This window comes from Felis catus, chromosome B1, assembly GCF_018350175.1.
Source record: "Felis catus isolate Fca126 chromosome B1, F.catus_Fca126_mat1.0, whole genome shotgun sequence".
NCBI lineage: Eukaryota > Metazoa > Chordata > Mammalia > Carnivora > Felidae > Felis > Felis catus.
Genome location: NC_058371.1, coordinates 53,622,786 through 53,643,141, shown reverse-complemented (window position 1 = coordinate 53,643,141; position 20,356 = coordinate 53,622,786). Strand labels below are relative to the sequence as shown.

At 35.5% G+C, this 20,356-nt stretch overlaps 1 protein-coding gene across 2 annotated transcripts in view; it reads right to left on the bottom strand.

The window, feature by feature from the left end:
- Nucleotides 1-20,356, bottom strand: part of GLRA3 (glycine receptor alpha 3) — a 199,553-nt gene that overhangs the window by 155,846 nt on the left and 23,351 nt on the right. For both annotated transcript variants that reach the window (XM_023252660.2, XM_023252661.2), the window contains exon 2: nucleotides 1,448-1,575. In XM_023252660.2, the coding sequence (XP_023108428.1) occupies nucleotides 1,448-1,575 (128 nt within the window). The remainder of the gene's footprint in view (nucleotides 1-1,447; nucleotides 1,576-20,356) is intronic.

Below are 20,356 nucleotides of genomic sequence, written 5' to 3'. Positions count from 1 at the left end.
TTAAAATTTCCTTTGTCTGTTAAGTGATTGAAATGATAAAATGAAAGTAAATTTTCCAAAAGAGCAGCAAAGGCGCTTGGACCACTATTGTGCAGTTAGTAACTTACCTATATTTTTAGTAAGACCTCCATTGAGTGTCTATGTGGTTTTTAAAATATTCACAGACATTTAAAAATAGAACACATTTTTCTCTTTAGTTTTCAGTGAAAACAACGCAATACTTTGAACCACTGAATGGAATCACCATAATGAATCTACTAATTGCTGATTATGTTTCTTGCTGTTTACTAATATGACAACTGCATATATTTCAAGGTCAATTCAAAGTTAGTTCTCAACCTAATGTCAAGGTTACTGCTGTTCCGCAATTTGTAAAAGATCCTCATGATGCTGAAATCTCTTGTTTCATTTATATATATCTCTTAAGCTGTACTATTTCCTCATGGCTTTACATTTAGTGTTCTTCTTGTGCAGTTAAGAATATTTATGGTCAACATGCTTAAATCAAGAAATACAATCCACAATATAAATGTCGAAATAATTTTGAAATTGAAGCAATTCATAGTTTTTTACTTATAAATTATCAACAAATTTTACTCCTATATTTTTCTCCTACTACCCATTCTTGGTATTTATCAGTCCTCTGTAAATAATTCTTAAACCAGTGCTAAACAATTCCTTTTTTTTCTAAAAAATCATTTAGATTATATTGTATTTCTTTTCACCTTTAAGAATAAAAATAGCTTAACTGAATCTCATGGAAATGGTATGTATGTATTATTTGGATTATTTTATTTATTGAATAGAATAGTATTCAAGATATATTAAATAAATACAGACATAGAAGTAGTTTTCTAATCTTTTACCCTAGGACCTTTGTGGTTCTGGATAATCCACATATGACATGCATAAATATGCTCCTTTTCACTATATTAAACAGAAGAATAAAGGTGGGTATTCTTACACTGATAATTACACTCTTTCTTATACATTTAAGTCAAAATTTTGTAGAGGGAATGATTTTTGAAATGTTATCAGTGGCTTTTAGTTATCCAGACTCTTTACCCAGTACACAAATTCAACAACCATTTGATTCTCCACAATATAAAAGAGTCTTGCTGTGGGGAATTTAAAATATGGTTTATTGCCAGCTCTAAAGAAGATTCTATTCCAGTGAGTGGAATGTATATATATATATATATTTTTCCTAAAATGAATCATCATGACAATAATTACCATAACAAAGAAGGAAAAACAAACACTATTGGTTCAAAGAAGCCAAATTCTGAGAAAAATTAACATAAGAATAGATTTTTTCTTTCAAAACATATCTTTGCATAATTACTGAAAATAAGCATTAGAATTTTTGGTGGAATCAATCTGAAAATTTATTTTGTTTAATAATATTCAAAACACATTTCAAATATAGTAGTAAGTAGATAATTACCTTTAAAATTGGGTCTGATTCTTGCATCATACCCTGATGTCCTCCCCATTAATTTATCCAGAAAGTCAGAAGGTGACATTGGAGCACTTCGAGATCTTGCACTGTCTGTTTCCTTTGTTGCAACCAAGCTATAAATGAGAACATTCAGAGTTTACAGAAAATGACAAGCAAAAGTCTTCCTAATAGTTGTCACTATAAATAGAGAATTAAAAAAATGGAAAGCAAAAGTACCTTTCAAAACAAAAAGAAAAACTTTTATATATTTTATATAGTATGTATACTATATACTATAAGGTGAATATTAGCATAATGACAGGTCTTTATAGACCTATAGACGCATAGACAGATCTACAGTCAAGTGTTTATAAGGTTTCACATGTATTCAGCCCAAAAGGTCAGAGGTGACATTATTTTAAGTCTGGAAACAAAGCCGCTGCCAAATTATTAGGCTTTCAAAATTTGTGTTTACCCAAGTTTGACTTCTAACTGTAATTTTTAGTTAAATGTATGCTTAGTGGGGCGCCTGGGTAGCTCAGTCCGTTGAGCGACCGACTTTGGCTCAGGTCATAATCTCACATTGGGTGGGTGCGAGCCCTGCATCCAGCTCTGTGCTGACAGCTTGGAGCCTGGAGCCTGCTTTGGATTCTGTCTCCCTCTCTACCCCTCCCCCCACTTGTGTGCGCACGCATGCGCTCTCTCTCTCAAAAATAAAAATAAACATAAAAAATATTTTTTAAAAAAAGTATCCTTAGTGAGTCAGGCATAAGAAAAAAATGAAAGTTCAGCTGTGAAGTACAATTCTTACTGCTTTTACTGAGGAGATAAACATCACCTTTCAAGTTTTGTAAATTCTTCTCAATGGTAATAAAACGTCTGTCCTACAGACTAAACAATGATGCTCTTTTCTTCAATTAGATGCTTCCTATATTAGTAACATAGCCAGTTAAATTCATTCTGCTTTCATCTTGTGTCATTCCTCTACAGTACATTTTGTTCAGATCTAAAATCTGTGCACTAAGATTGAGAAATTACCATAAATGTGGTCAGTGCACCTGGCTATTACACAATGAGAACGTGTGTCTGGGCAAAGTAAAGAGCTACTGCACTTTTTTTCATTAAATTTTTTTGTTTGTTTGTTTTATGCAGCTGCTCATCCTAGACGCTCACACATGTCACTGCACCCCATCCAGCCCCTCATTTACCTAGGCTGGTCCCCGGAAAGCCTGGGCCTGCTTGCTAAGATCAAATGATTCTTTTCATCCACGGCGCTTTGCTCAGGGAAGTGAGACAGACTTCCTGAGCACACATGTGTTTGAAACTGATATATTTAAGCTGATGTTACTTCCCAGAGATTGTCAGTCATCATATCCTCCCGGCTCTGTCACTCAACTCAGAGCATCGCCAGACCCTGAACCTTTGTGGTCACAGCTTGATCTCAGAAGTATCAAGTTCCTCCTGCCAGAATTTTTAATAACTAGTGAAAATGGGTCTTACAGCCATCACTGTTAAATTGTGTACCACAGACACAGGCACAATTTTAAAATCCAATACCAATCGTAATGTGACAGTGACGTTTCTGAAAGTGTAGGATCACCGCTAACAGCATCCATGAACTACTGTGCAGTTCACAAGGTTCTATCTAGTTCTGGACATTCAAAGTCACTTATCTGCCCGGCGGCTCTCTCTCTGTCTTTCGTGCTTTTTCCAGGGGCAGAAGTTTCTCCTATCTCTATTTTTTGGCTCCAGATTACTTTATGACCCTTTATCTCTGATTATTACTGGGCAGTTGAACTCCCTGCCACCATAATCTCTGGAAAGTTTATTTTAAGGTAATAATAATAATAATATCATAAAGAACCACTACATTCTCAGTAACTCTAGAACTTTCTCTACCATCTGGTTTTAAGTAACTTTCACCTGTAATCTTAAGCAGCATTTGCTCATTTTCCCTGGCCCAAGAACATAGGGCAGAAAGGCATTTCCAGAGTTCTCATAACTACAGTTTGCTTCTTCTAAACCATTCCCTGTATTTCTTTTGCAAAATCCTCCCTTCAGTTATCAGCAAATGAACTTCTACATTCTCCTACCAACAAATACACCAATTTACCTGGATCTGAACCAATAATACAATGCCCTTCACATTTCAAAATAAATAGAATACTATGTATGCGAGACTGACAACCATCAGATTTTGCACTGCATGGAAGAGATCATTCTAGATTATGCAATGATGTGTATCCTTGTAAGAGAGAGGCAGAGGTGTATTTGGTTTTAGACAGAAGAGGGAACACAATGTGACCATACAGGTACAAGCAGAGATTAGAGTGATGTGACCACAGCCAAGGAATGCCAGCAGTCAATAGAAGCTGCAAAAGGAAGAAACAGATTCTCCCCCAGGGCCTCTGGAGGGCGCTTGGTCCTACTCACACCTTGTTTTGGGCCCAGTGAACTGACTTCAGGCTTCTGGCCTCCAGAACCAGGGAAGAATAAGTTGCTGTCATTGGTGGTAATTTGTTGTAGCAGTCAGAGAAAACTCGCAGTTTTTTCCCAATGAGTTTTGCATTAAGTTATTCCACTTCCCAACTCCAGAGTTACTCTTTTCTTCTTTTTTTTTAAATCTCTGTCTCTTCATTGGTAGATTCTGTATTTGGGGAGATATTATTGTCATACTTCCTTTTTAGTTCTTTGAACATGGTTCCCTTTAGTTTTTAGTAAAGGAGTTAAAATAGCTGATTTCTTTGAATATGGTTTCCTTTAGTTTTTATTAAAGTATTTAAAATAGTTGATTTAAAGTCTTTGTCCAGTAATTCCACTGTCATTGCTTTCTTCAAGCAGATTCTACCGTTTGCCTTTGTTTTCCCTGTGCGTGAGCCACACTTTTTTTTCTTTCAATGTTTCATAACATTGTCACTGAAAACTGGACATTTTAGATGATATAACATGGCAACTTGGTAAATTATATTATCCCTCCTCCCTAAGGTTTATTATTGTTGCTGGTTTCTGTTTTGTTTTTTAATTGGCTTTTCTGAACTAATTCTGTAAAGTCTATCTGAGTGGTTTAGGGATCACCTAATAAGTAGACAAGGATTTTCCTAAATTCTTAAAACCAATATATTTCCCAGAATTTTCTGGGAGTGCTATGTTTATGAGGCCGCACCTTCAACACTGAGTCAGGCAATTGACAACTCTGTCTTAGCCTTTATTTCCCATTTCCGCAGGGCTTAAAGGCCAGCCAGGGTGGAGAGCTTAAGGTTTTCTCAGGTCTTTCCCAATCAGGCACACAACTCTCTGTGTATCAGTTTGCTAGGGCTATCTTAACAAGGCTCCCTGGACTAAGTACCTTAAACAATAGAAATTAATTTTCTCATAGTTCTTGGAGCTAAAGGTCCTAGATCAAGTTGTTGGCAGGGTTCATCTTCTTCGAAGGTCTCTCTCCATGGCTTGCAGGTGGCCATCTTCTCTCTGTTTCTTCCTCTCCTATGTGTTTGTGTCAAAATCTCCTCTTCTTGGAAGATCACCAGTGATGGATTGGGGCCCCATATGACCTCATTTTATCTTAATTATCTTTAATTAAAGTCACATTCTGAGATATTGGGAGTTAGTATTTCGCATAAGAATTTTGAAAGGATGCAATTAAGTCCATGACACTAGGCATGCTCACAACCCCATACAGATGCGTGGTCTTCTAGATACGCAGAAATATGTGAGTTTTTCCAAACCCCTATGGGCATATCATTTCATTGCTTTTTCTTTTAGGCTTTTTGGTTAATCTGTTGTTTGCCCCCACTGTTACTCACTACCTTGGGCACCTGTGAGGTTAAAACATTGCCTCTAAATATATTTGGCCAACATCCTGAGGAAAAAGACTTTTCACACTGAATGAGCTCCACATTAGGTCAAATAAAAGCAGTCTTGCAAGTGGTGTCTTCCATGGAGCCTCCAGACAGGTCAGATAATGACATTTCTCTAACAATGAGGCTTTAAAGGAATTCAGACTCCTTTCTGCCCACCCTGGTAGCTGCCACGTTGTTGCTTTTTATTGCAGGCTGTTGGTTTATCATGCTACCATGGAGCTGAGAAAGGAGAACAAGAATAGGACAAGTTATAGCCACAAATCCCACTGTTCCTACCAAGATTCAGCTGTTTTTCTTGATTAAACTACTTCATGTGTTACTACAAATCTCTGATTAATTTACAGAGTTACGGAAAAGTTGATGGCCACATTTTTTGACAGTTTTCTCACTGCTTTTATGAAGAAGAGGATTTACAGAGGTCTGTAAAACAGAAATTTACTAACAATAAAATTATAGTGCATTTTTTTTGTACAAAAATGTCCTTTCTCATGTCAAAATGCACTTAAGATATCTGTTAAATGTTGAGACAATGAATTTGAGTTCTTGCAATTTCTTAGGTGCAAAGCACAGTGCTAAGAACCTAAAACACAGAGAATGCAGATTTGCATCTTTAACATAGTCACAGTTCAGTAGAATACTCAGTCTGGGCCCATCTAAAGGTTACAGAGAATCCCTGGGAAGTGTCAGTGAGCAGGAGCAAGGAAGTGAAGGTACAATGAAGAGAATGATTGGCTGGCTCCCTTTTTCCCACCACTGAGAGCAAAATCTTCCTGTTTTGTACCAAGAATTCACACCAAACTTTGCAGAATGATGCCTATAAAAAATGGGAAAATTCTGAGCAGATAAATATTCCAGTTTTCTTTACTAGTTCTGTTTCTTGCAATGACACAAGAACCATCCAACTGCTTGTAGACAATTGATTTTATTTATAAAAATTCACAATTTTTTAAATGCTTATTTATTTTTGAGAAGGACGGTGGGAGGAGAGAGAGAGAGAGAGAGAGAGAGACTCCCAAGCAGGTTCTGCCCTGTTGGCACAGAGCCCAACAGGAGGCTCAAACTCATGAACTGTGAGATCATGACCTGGGCTGAAATCAAGAGTCACCCAGGGGACTGAGCCACCCAGGTGCCCCTGAAAATTCACCATTTTGACTCAGAAGGAATGATTGCAAATAGAATTATGTGGAGCAACTGGCTGAAAAGCATCTCTACATCATGTATCCTTTCCTTTTCTGAAAGGGATAAAGGTTATACATATGGGAAGACTTCCTATCACTTATAATTCCTGCTCTGACATATTAATCCTAGAACTTTCTTCCAATTACAGTAATATCTGAGACTTGCACCATGTTAACATTACTAGACTGTTCTCAGAGAACTGTAGTCACTGAAGAGAGCTTATAGTAATAAACACAGCATGAAATTCCATATGACCAATCAGGAATCTTTCTCTAATTTTTAAATAGTCAACATCATCATCTGTACAAACATATTTTAAAACTTTTTTTTTGAGTTGTTAAAACTCGGGACAGGAGGAGGCAGTGGGAAGAAATCTAAGATTAATGTATAATGGTTTTTTAGGTAAGAAACTATTTATTATCAAGTCTATTATTTTTGTCTAAATCTCCAAGTATCAATAAAACTGTCATATTTATAGCAAGTTACTAAGGTTATTAGCAAATTACTCATGGTCAGTACTTTTGAAAGAAGCAGCTTTGAATTTTTAGAAGACTTTTTTGTTTTGTTTTGTTTTCTGCTATTTTATTTTATATTATTTTAATTTTATTTTTTTTTTTAATTTACATCCAAATTAGTTAGTATATAGTGCAACAATGATTTCAGGAGTAGATTCCTTAAAGCCCCTTACCCATTTAGCCCATCCCCCCTCCCACAACCCCTCCAGCAGCCCTCAGTTTGTTCTCCATATTTATGAGTCTCTTTTGTTTTGTCCCCCTCCTTGTTTTTATATTAATTTGTTTCCCTTCCCTTATGTTCATCTGTTTTATCTCTTAGAGTCCTCATATGAGTGCAGTCATATGATATTTGTCTATCTCTGACTGACTAATTTCACTTAGCATAATACCCTCCAGTTCCATTCACGTAGTTGTAAATGGCAAGATTTCATTCTTTTTGATGGCTGAGTAATACTCCATTGTATATATATCTCACATCTTCTTTATCCATTCATCCACTGATGGACATTTGGGCTCTTTCCATACTTTGGCTATTGTGGATAGTGGTGGTATAAACATGGGGGTGCATGTGTCCCTTCGAAACAGCACACCTGTATCCCGTGGATAAATGCTTAGTAGTGCAATTGCTGACTTGTAGGGTAGTTCTATTTTTAGTTTTTTGAGGAACTTCCATACTGTTTTCCAGAGTGGCTGCACCAGCTTGCATTCCCATAGAAGACTTTTAATATGAACATCTCAAATCTGTTAATTTGCTTGCTTCCTGGACTTGGCTCTTCTTTTTTCTACTGCACTAAGTACTGTATTCATTATCTTTACTATTTTCTACTTACTCTTACCTATTCTTAACTACTCTTAACTATTTCCTATCAACTCTTCTTTGAAACTGTGGGTGAAGTCATGTACATTCCCATCAATGAACATTTGTTGCAATTAAGCATTTTATATATTCTTATTTTTATAAAGACATGCTAGTTACAAGTTCAAAGACTTCAATTTCTGAAACACTGGCAGAAATCTATTTTTTTTTAAGAATTGAAATCAAAATTCATCACAAAGATATCTCTTACCCTCCTCTTCTCTCCTCTTTGTCCTCTTCATTGAGACAAGAAAATAAAATGCATCCACTTCTGGAGGACAGAAATCACCATTAAATATGGATGGTTTTACGATGAATTTAGTAAAGTTGTCAATACCTATTTACCTCTGCTAAATGCACCTTAAAATTGAGGGAAAATATGAAAGATGTAGCATGGCAACATAGGGAGGGTTTGAGACGAGTCTTGGCCACAAATCTCCATGCATCTATTTTCAGAAATTCATTTGTGCAGAAAGAAGTGTGACTTGTGGTGAATATATCAGTCCTCAGAGAAGGTTTTGGGTATAATAGAGAATCACAGTTTACTCTGAATTTTATAGCCCTGCAACCAGCCTTGTAGGGCTTCAATTCTTGGTGAAAAAAAAAATTCACAGTTATTATTTGGAACTTTGTGAGATTTAGAAATACAAGCAATTGATATTTGTTGCCTCCGTTTGAAAAACAAAACACAGGGGCGCCTGGGTGTCTCAGTTGGTTGAGCCGCCGACTTTGGCTCAGGTCATGATCTCACAGTTCAAGGGTTCAAGTCCTGTGTCAGGCTCTGTGCTGACAGCTCAGAGCCTGGAGCCTGCTTCAGATTCTGTGTCTCCCTCTGTCTCTGCCTCTCCCCCACTTGCATTCTGTCTCTCTTTCTCTCCCCAAAATAAATAAACATTAAAAAAGAAAAAAGAAAAACAAAACACAGAATGGAAGAGATGAACATTCTTTCCATTTCCTTATGGCTTCATTCTTGTTATGAGAACTAAAGAGAACTGGAACATCAGGGATATGTGAAGTTTTGAGTATTTCACATGAAAGCATTCTGCCTTAGAAAAGGAATAATTTCTTTTCCACGAAGACACATGCAGTGAAGCAGGCTTTAAGTTGATAGTTTGATGATACTAATTATTTAAAAAGGAGACCATATTGGAGGAATATAAAAGGACCATTCTACAATATCTCTGGACACTCAGGAAAATAACTAAAAATTAACAAGGTACTAGGATCTTGATTCTTGCTACTGTGGGCAATGTGCCAGTCACATATGATTATCATTTTAAAGTGATCTCATTTCCACACTCATATCTGCAGTTTGACAGGGCTTAGGCTATTTTAATTGATAATAAATAGGACAAATACCATAGTTGCTTCCTGATCTCTCAGGCACAGGATTCATATACATGATATCATTTAATTCTCATAACAATGTTGCTAGTTAGATATTGCGACCTGTGTATTACAGATGAAGGAACTAAGGTATAGAGAGGTTTGCTGCCTAGCCATTTAAACACTAAATGTATGAGCCAATATTTTAAACAAGTGGAACTTTACACTGAAAACAACTAGACAAGTTTAAGACAAATCTGTGCACGGAGGAGCTAAAAACACAAGGGAAAATGACGGCTGTGACCTAAGATAAAGGAAACTCACAGAAGGGAGCCAAATATTTAGAGCTGCATTTCTCTTGGGGGTGGGAATCAATTTGAGTAGTAGATGAGGGGTTAGCGATCTATGTACAAGTTCTGAAAGCTTTGTGGATTTAGAGAGAGAAAAACTGGATTCCCAGACTCACCAAAGGGTGAGCTCCTATGAGTTGCTTTAATATCTCAAAGAATTACAACTTTTGAGTAAGAATAAACCAGAAATGTAGAAGCCTTAGTAGGAGACTGGGCATAGCTTAAACCATCTCAATTTCTGACACTAGAATAAAATAATCACAGATGGCTGGCAAATCAGATCTCTAATAAGAGCAAAGATAAACTGAACTTCTATTCCCACACACACTTATTCTTTTTTCAGTTTTTTTTTTTTTTTCAAACTTGGTTAATGGCAACTCCATCTTTCCATTTGTCCGGAGGAAAATCTCTTGTAACCCTTGATGCCACTCTTTATTTCACATATCATATTGATCCACTTGGCTCTACCTTCAAACTTAGATCTATAATCCAACTGCTTCTCACCATGTTCTCTTCAATGTCTCTGGTACAACCTGCTTTTGCCTGGAATGCTCATTGGTCATCTCTTCAACTAATTAATTCTGATCTAGGTTTTAGCATCATTTTCTCAAGAAACCTTAACTATTCTCTCTGATTTTGTAAAACCCTGCTAAAATATTTCCCGCATTTATGTTTCTCATTAGTAGCACTTACTACAATTGCAATAGTCATTTTAATAAAATTAATCAATGTCTACCTCTTCCTTTGTAGGAGCTACTACTTAAGCAAATCATGACTGTTCTGATTGTTTCAATAGACCCAGAAGAAATCCAGAGCATCCAGAATAACAACTGAATAAATATTTTTGAAACAAATTAACTACATATAATGATGCAGACGTCAAACATCAGACTATGGCTCTCCAAGTCTAGCAGTAATCAGGCTTCAAGTGTATGTTTAATACTAAAGAAGGCCCAATTTTCTCTCCTTCTGTCCATCTATCCAAGTTAGGAATAGTGCTAATAAATAATCAAGGGCAATCACTGAACAAGTATTTAGAAATAAGAAAAAAATCAAGACACAGAAATCTGCAAGGGAAACTGAAATCATCGAATCATGAAAATCGTCACTTAAAAGTGGAATTGGAGAGCTGTAAATTGGAATGTCAAGGGTGACCTTTTAACCAAGCCTAGTATTGCAGTGTCTACATTCAGTGTGTATATAAATCAGTGTTTTTTTAGGGTCTATGGTGTCTATGTCCCATGCTTGCTAGTGGTTAGTGATAATTACATATTGATTGTATGTTTGCCTATGAAGGGTTAATATAGGGTTGTAGGCAAGGGATGCGAAGAAGGAGGACACCATTCAATGGTAAACTAGAGACAGAGGATTAGATAGTGCAGTCATTTGAGATTTGTTAATCCTAATCTTTATATAATCTTTTTATCTACAAAGTTTGTGTTTTATCATAAAATCACTTATTTTTACTAAACACGTTGTAGAATATCGTGCTCAAAATGTATGGCAAATTGTTATAACTTCTGTGAAAACTTCTACTGTAACTTCTATATAAACTGTCTATTCTCATGAGTAATCCTTTACTTCTTTATAGTTTGGGCATTATTTATTTGGTATTTGGCATGGCTTATTTCAACAGAAAGGACTAAAAGGCCATAACACAGTTAATTAACCCACTGATTTGTAGTTTCTTAACGACTTATTTATTTTAAAGAAAACTAATTAAGTGTTTCAGATACATTGAAAATTACTTAGAATAGACTTAATAGTTTCTGTTATGTGTTCAGTGCGCAAGATAATTAAATGGAAGTCATCATGGTACAAGAGTTGAGGTTCCAGATTGACAGCCAGGAGGCTTATATTTTTTTTTCCAGTTTTGTCATTAGCAAGTTGTTTTGCCTTGGGCAAGGCAAATATTCTTTTACCAGTATAAAAACAGATACATAAAGTGGCACACATTTTTCACAGATAAATTTAGTAAAACAAATGACACAATCTACATATATGTTTTGAAAAATGCCAAGTCCTTATGCCAGTGTTTGGATTTTGCATTTAATACCCTGGCTCTTTTGGTCAGGGGTATTTTTTAAAGTGAAATGAAGAGAAATTCACTCAAGCTAATTCATGTAAACATATAACAGCCTTGGATGGTTATAATAGTATAACATGATACCTGAATAGAAAATACAGGCAAGTTTCAGGGAAGAGTGAGCAGCATAAAAGAAAAAGATATGATTGACCCATCCCAATTCATAGATTCAACTTACGGTTGGAACCACATCAACTAGAGAGGTTCAAAGTCACCTTGCAAATATTTAGTTGTAAGGGACTTAATTGACACACTAGTTCATTGCTTAAATAATAAATAACTTCTCATTCAGAACATTAAGTCTTTTAGAACTCAATTACTGAGTAAATATTTAAAAGCAATTTTTGATTTCTATCATTTCCTGCTCAGTAGTTTGGTTTCAGTTTTGTTATTCTAGCCACATTTTAAATAATTCAAAAGAAGTATAATCAACTTGTGTAAAATTCAGTGAAAAGAAGTATATCAATTTGTATAAAAGTCAGTGAAAATTTTTAGGGAGGAGGACTGTTGAAATGGTAGTCCAGAATTTCACACAGGAAAAGACTGAGTGGATAGATACAAGAGAAAATATCTCAGAATTTGTTGTGTCATGGAAAGTACAAGAGACTGAAAGAATGTTATCGTGTCTGGAATAGAGGCCAGACAAATTAATAACAAATGAGGCGGAAGAACTGTAGGTACCAGATCATGCATTGCCTTCTAGATCATACATGGACTTTTGTCCGAAGTCCTGTTTGTAAACAATTCAGTGGTCAAGGTGAGAGCCAAGGATGGTTTGAGTAATTTAAGTGGCAGTAGGGTTGGAGAAAAGTAGAAGAATCTAAGAGATATCCACAAAATTTAGTGATGGTTTGGTACTGACTCTGAACAAAAGGAACATCTCAAGAATAACTGTGATGATTTTGAAAATGCTTATTCAAAATTTTTTGACACTCCCCCCTTCCAAGGGTAGAGCCCAATTTTTCTCCTGTTCCTGTTGAATATTTACTATACAAAGTGACTTGATGATGGCACATGAATTTTGTACTTAAATCATGAAACATATTGCTATTTCCATCTAGCTCTCTTTTGAATCACCCACTTTTCTCCCTGCCACTCAAGTAGCTACATGGGAGAAACTGAGGGCTTCCATCAAGAAAATTTACCAAGTTCTCAGTTATTGGATTGAGCCACCTTGAAATCAGATTCTCTACCCCAGTCAAGCCTTCATATGACTGCAGCATGGCTAACATCTTTGACAGTAACCTAATAAAGGATCCTACTTAAGGGGCACCTGGGTGGCACAGTTGGTTAAGCACTGGACTTCAGCTCAGGTCATAATCTCACAGTTCACAGGTTTGAGCCCTGAGTCGGGCTTTGTGCCGACAGCTCAGAGCCTGGAGCCTGCTTCAGGTTCTTTATCTCCCCCTCTCTCTGCCCCTTCTCATTCACATACTCTCTCTCTCTTTCTCTCAAAAATAAATAAACATTAAAAAAATTTTAAAAAAATCCTACTTAAGCTGTACTTAACCCGAATTTCTGACCTAGAGAAACTTTGGGGCTAATAAATATTTATTGTTGTTTTAAGCCACTACATTTTAGAATAATGTGTTATGTGGTAATTAATAAGTGATAATATTGAGTCAGTTTTCTGGATTGAGCAACTATATGTATGGACATATCATTCACTGATATAGGATAGAGTGAAAAGGGGGACTAGGTTTGAGAATTATAATAATGGGTTCAGATTTGGACCTGTTGAATTAGAGGATGTTTTGAAATATCAAAGGGAAACTTACCTACTCTGATAGGTTCTCTGTATTGAGAAACAAAAATTTGAAATGATATTTTACTGGATGGTTTCTTTGAAAATTTTTAATAAGCATACTGGCTATCATACTGACCATTCCTTCTGCCTAGAAGAATCTTCTCTGGATAACCACATTTATTGCTCCCTATCACCTTCAAGCCCTCACTTAAATGACACCTTCTCAAAAGGTCTAATTGAGTCACTTAACTAAAAATGTCTTCCTTCTCACATTTTCTCTTTTCTTTCTGCTTTACTTTTCTCTATAAAACTCCTTATTATCTAAAGTATTATTTATTTTACTTTATTTTGATATTTTTCTCTACTTGAAGATAACTTCATAAGATCAGGGATTTTGCTGTTTACTGCTGCATTCATGACACTTGGAATATTGATTGGCAAATAGGATATATTAAGTAAATATTTTTGGAAATAAATGAATAAATAGTACTTGAAAAATATCACTAGAGTGATAAATAACATTTTTATTTATTTTTTACAATTTTTTTGACATTTATTTAATTTTGAGAGACAGAGAGAGACAAAGCACGAACAGGGGAGGGGCAGAGAGAGAGAGAGAGACAGAAGCATGCTCTGCTCTGAAGCAGGCTCCAGGCTCTGAGCTGTCAGCACAGAGCCTGATGCGGGGCTTGAACTCACGAATTGCAAGGATCATGACCTGAGCCGAAGTCAGATGCTTAATCCACTAAGCCACCCAGGTGCCCCAATACCATATTTTTAAATGAAGAAAATCCTATGTGATCATTAAAAGATGTTGATATGGAACTCAATAAACTTAAAAAAATCATATTATAGTAATAATTATTTTTTATTTTCATAGAAGTTAGGTCTTGAAGATGGTAGTTCAAGTAAGGATATGTTTTCCCAACGATCCTATCTGACAAAGTCAATGATTCAACTCTTTCAACTTTAGTGTAGCTCCAGAGAGCAATAAAAGTACCCTTTATTTGATTTAGAATATCACTGTCTCTTTGGAAAGTAGAGCACATAGAGTCTTTGTCTGGATGATACTTCATATTTCCTCTCAAAGTAAAAATGCCTTCCTTTAAAAGATTAGGTGAAAACTATGGCAAAGACTTTCCTGAAGTTTATAGTTCATGTTCTTCTTCCATGTAAACAATTTTGATAAATCATTTTTTAATCTAGAGAGTTTAATGCTGTTATTTAGGCATTTGCAATAATTAGGTTTAAAAATATAAATTAAATCTGTAGCTGTATACAAATATATCATTACATTAACAGCTGCATGCAAAAGCCTTTCAGCAAAACTATGTTTAATTCCACCAAAAGACAACAAAAGCAAGTTTTTAAGATCTAAGAATAAACTAAACAAAAAAAATTTTAAATTTCTATGGAAGGTAAAATAAGCAGATTGTCAAGATAAGACAAAAAAGGTATTTGTTCCCCAAGACTTTATTTCATATATATAACATATATATGTATGTATGTATTAACTATATGTGCATATACATATGTATATATACACCTATATACATTATACATTTTCATATAGACTTTTACATCTATCTATATAGACTCACCTATACATACAAAACGCATATTCTTGAACTCATTTAGTTGTACATATGCAGTAAAACCCACTTACCTAAGCCTCTGGATGCAGTAGAAGGAATACTAATAAAGTCTGTAGCCAAGGAGTTTAGTTTATGTTATGATAGAAGAAACACACAGTAAAGAAATAAACATGTAACTAATAAAGATAATTGGAGGTTGTTCTATATTCTCAGAAGAAAATAGCCAAGATGATGAACTGATAGAGGCCATATTGGATGGATGGTCAGTAAAGACTTGCTAAGAAATTGAGATATAAGGTGAGTGTAGAGAAGAGTGAGGAGTGTTAGGTAGAGGTAAAGCTACTTCAAACTATGGTGTTGTGACAATCAAAAATCTTTTGGCAAATGACATAAACTTGATCTCCTATTTCATAACATAAATATAAACAAATTTCAGATAAATTAAAGTTCTAAAGTATGTAAATAACTAAAATATTTTAAAATAGTTTAATAGTGTTTATTTCTGCTCCTTTGCAAAGTCCTTTAAACTAATACCAAATGACAAAAGAGGTGTAGAGTGCAACTAAAAGACAACAGCAAAGGAGATATCAGCACACTAGAAATTCCTATAAGTTCTGGAAGATGAAAAGAAGAAATAATAGACAGGTAGGTGGAGGGGGAGAGAGAATTTTCAGAAAGGTTAAAAACAAGTGTCTTCAAAGTGAATGAGCTCATTGAATTCAAAAGAGGTTGAACTAATAGAGAACTATGTCTACAGCCATTATTGTAAAATTACCAACTATTAAGAATTAATAGAAGACCCTGAAAGATTCTGAAAGAAAAAAGAAAACACAAAATGAGATCAGACTGGCTTTAGGCTTTTAAATGAGCATTTGTTCATGTTATAAGACATCAAGAACAAGCCTTCAAAGTTCTGGGAAAAAATTATTTTTATTTCATATTTTTAATCCAGTATTTCAGCCAATATGTGAATCAAGTGAGCAGTAGTTAAATAGCCACAAAATAAGGAATCGAATAATCTACCTGTATTATTACTTTCTTGGGAAAATCATTGAGAAGATACTGCAGCAAAATGAGAGAGTAACCAAGAAACAGAAAACTAAAAGGAGCTGATACAACTTAGAAAGTAATATTGTGATTTCCTCAGATGAGATCTATGCAGAAGCCCTCAAAAAAACAAACAACATAGCCTTTATCAGAAGAGAGAATGCTAAGAAGACCATTTTGCTGTAGAGTGTAGTCAGGTTTTGAATATATCACATAGACGAAACCACTGGATTAAGAGTGAGGGGTAAAAAAAAAAATCAGTCTTTAAAGAAATGTTTAATGTAAGTAAAGACAAAAGAAGAAATTAGAAAATTGAGGGAAAACAAAATGTAAAACAATGAGGACCTAAGGATGTTATTTAGATGTATGGAAATAATTATCAGAAGAAGAAAAACACATAAACATTTAAAAATGGTTGCTCTCCAGAAAGACAGCTAAGTATGAGGAAGGTGGTATTGAGAAATGCTGTGAACAGTATCAAAGCTCTCTGTGTCATACAATTTTTTTTAAATTTTTTTTCAGCGTTTTTATTTATTTTTGGGACAGAGAGAGACAGAGCATGAACAGGAGAGGGGCAGAGAGAGAGGGGCAGAGAGAGAGGGAGACACAGAATCAGAAACAGGCTTCAGGCTCTGAGCCATCAGCCCAGAGCCCGATGCGGGGCTCGAACTCACGGACCGCGAGATTGTGACCTGGTTGAAGTCGGACGCTTAACCGACTGCACCACCCAGGCGCCCCTGTCATACAATTTTTAAAAGTCATATTAAAATTCCACTTTGAAAAAATCTAAAGGATTAGAAATATACAAAAATTTATTAAAAAAATGTTGTAGACAAGACAAAATGAGGGCCTAAAGGGAAAGACTAATGTATTTAGTACCCACATCCACTCTTTTTCTTTATCAAATATTTCTTGAAAATGTACAATATGCCAAGCATCATTATAGGGGTTTTGGATTCAGCAACAAACAAAACAAACCAATATCCTTGATCTCAGTGAGTTTCCATTCCAGCAGAATGGGATGTGATAAACAAGAAATATACAGATTAGTAAAATGTCTGCTATTTTTTAAAAGTTTATTTATTTTTAAGAGAGAGAGAGAGAATCCCAGGAACAAGTGGGGGAGGGCCAGAGGGAGAGAGAGAGAATCCCAAGCAGGGTTCTCACTGACAGCACAGAGCCCAATGTGGAGCTTGAACTCATGAACCATGAGATCATGACCTGAGCCAAAACCAAGAGTCGAATGTTTAACTGACTGAGCCATTCAGGTGTCCCTCTATTTTAGAAGAAAGAGAAATTTAGAGCACAGCAAAGGATGATCCAGAGTGATGAGATATAGGAGCCTGTTAAAATCTTAAATAAAGTATTTATTGTAAGTTTCATTGAGAAGGTGATACTTTATCAAGGCATTAAAGTCAGGGAGTTGGCTACCTGAATATCTGAGGGAAGAGTATTTATTTAAACAGGGAGAGGAGCCAGTGCAAAGGCTCTAAGTCAGGAGAATAATTGATGTATTCACAGAACAAAAAGGAACTAGAACAGAGTTAGCAGGATAATAGTGACAAATTAGATCAAAGGGTTAGATGAAACACCAAATCATGTAAGGACACAAGAGCCTTTATATGGTATTTGGCTTTTACTCTGAGTGAAATTGATGATTTTAAGGCATTGAGTAGACACATGGCATGGCTTGCCTTTCTTTTATAAAGAATCACTGTGCATGACTAACTTGTTCAATATATGCTGGGGTGGGGTCAGGACGATTGACTGAGACTAGTTAGATCATTGTTACAGACCAGGTGATGGTAGCTCAGACCAAGCTGTCACACTGGAGGTGATGAGATGTGATCATATTTTGGATGCATTTTGAAGTTTGAGACAAGGTGATTTTCTGATATGTTAGAGGGACAAAAGAGAGTAGTCAAGGATAAATCCACGGTTTTTTGGCCTAAGTAACTAGAAGGATAGATTTGATATTAACCAAAAAATGGAATATTGTGAGTAGAGTAGGTTTGGGGCAAGAAACTGGAGATTGATTTGGGGCATGTGCTGTTTGAGATGTCTATTTGACATCCACGATGCTAAGTAAGATGCAGTGAGTTTTATGCTCTAGAGTCTGAGAAAGGACATTTGTTTATTGGTTAAGGCACAAATTTAGAAAGTAGATAAATAGATGCGTTTAGGCCTTGAAACTAGAGCAGGTCACCAAGGAAGTAAGTAATACAGAAAAGAGAAGAGATGGAGGAGAAGATAAGAAAACAGCAAAGTTGAGTGGTAAGAACACCCTGGGGCATAGAAGGAAAACTGGTGGGGTGTGGTGTCCTGGAAGCCAGCTAGAGTAAGTATAACAAGGGGGAGGAAATGACTAGTCATTAAATGCTTCTGGTTGGTCAAATAAAATGACGAGTGAGAATTAGCCATTTTATTTTGCTAGGTGGATGTCAACAGTGATTTTGACAAGTGCAGTTTTTGGGAAATTAGTGTAGTGAAAACCTATTTGAACGGTTTAAGAGAGAATTACAGAGAAATTGTAGCAGTGAGCATGACACTAATATGCAAATCATTGAAGTAATGCATTAATATTAAAAAAAAATTATGAATGGACCTTTGTACATATTTGGTGGGAACAAATTGCTGCAGCCAAAACAATATGGAGGTTCCTTAAAAAATTAAAAATAGAAGTACCATATGATCCAGTAATTCCACTGATGAGTATTTAGCCTCCCAAAATAAAAACATTAATTCAAGAAGATATATGCACTCCTGTGTTTATTGCAGCATTATTTATAATAGCCAAAATATGGAAGCAACACAAATTTCCATCAATAAATGAATAAAGGAGATATATATATATATATATATATATATATATATATATACAATGGAATATTATCCAGCCATAAAAAAGAATGAGATTTTGCCATTTGCTACAATATGGATGGACCTAGAGGGTATAAATCCGTGTGACATAAATCAAACAGAAACAGACAAATACCATTCGACTTCACTTACATGTGGAATGTAAGATACAAATGAACAAAGAAAAAAAGATGAGAAAACAAACAAGCAAAAAGAAAAAAAAACCCACAGGCTCTTAAATATAGAAAACAAACTGGTGTATGTCAGAGGGGAGGTGGGTGGGGAAATGGGTCAAATAGATAAATAGGATCAAGAGTACATTTATCATGGGACACCTGGGTGGCTCAGTCGGTTAAGCATCTGACTCTTGATTTTGGCTCAGGTCATGATCTCACAGTTGGTGGGATGGAGCCCTGAATCTGGCTCTGCACTGACAGTGCAGAGCCTGCTTGGAATTCTCTCTCCTCTCTCTACCCCTCCCTTACTCATGCTCTCTCTGTCTCTCAAAACCTTTAAAAAAAAGAGTACACTTATGATAAGCACTGAATAATGTACATAAATGTTGAGTTATCACATTGTACACCTGAAACTGATATAACACTGTATGTTAATTGTACTTCAGTAAATAAATAAATAAAACACAGGAAAAAATTATGAATGACAAGGTGGCACCACAAGTTAAGCAAATTAAATAGTAGCTAGCTAATAAGGCATTAATATCTTAATTATATAAAGGACTCCAATAAATTGTTTAGAAAAAGGTAATCCAATTGAAGAATGAGCAAAGCATATAGATAAGTAATTTATAGAAAAAGAAATAGAAACATACATTTAGTATAAAAGGGATGCTCAAACTCAGAAGCAATGTCCATTCAATTTTTTAATTTTTTATTGTTTTTTATTTATTTATGTAAATTCAACTTAGTTAACATACAGTGTGGGATTGGTTTCAGGAGTAGAACCCAGCGATTCATCACTTCCATATAACACCCAATGCTCATCTCAACAAGTGCCCTCCTTAACGTCCATTACCCATTTAGCCCATCCCCCTACCCACCTCCCTTCCAGCAACCCCCAGTTTGTACTCTGTATTGAAGAATCTCGTATGGTTTGCTTCCCTCTCTGATTTTATCTAATTTTTCCTTCCCTTCCCCTATGATCATCTGTTTTGTTTCTTAAATTCCACATATGAGTGAATCATACATTTGTCTTTCCCTGACTGACATTTCATTCAGCATAATACACTCTAGTTCCATCCATGTTGTAGCAAATGGCAGAATTTCATTCTTTTGGATCACCAAATAATATTTCATTGTATATACCACATCTTCTTTATTCATCAGTCGGTGAACATTTGGGATCTTTCCATAATTTGGCTATTGGTGATAGTACTGATCTAAACATTGGGGTGCATGTGCCCCTTCAAATCATAACTCCTGTATCCTTTGGATAAATACCTAGTAGTGCAATTGCTGGGTCATAGGGTAGTTCTATT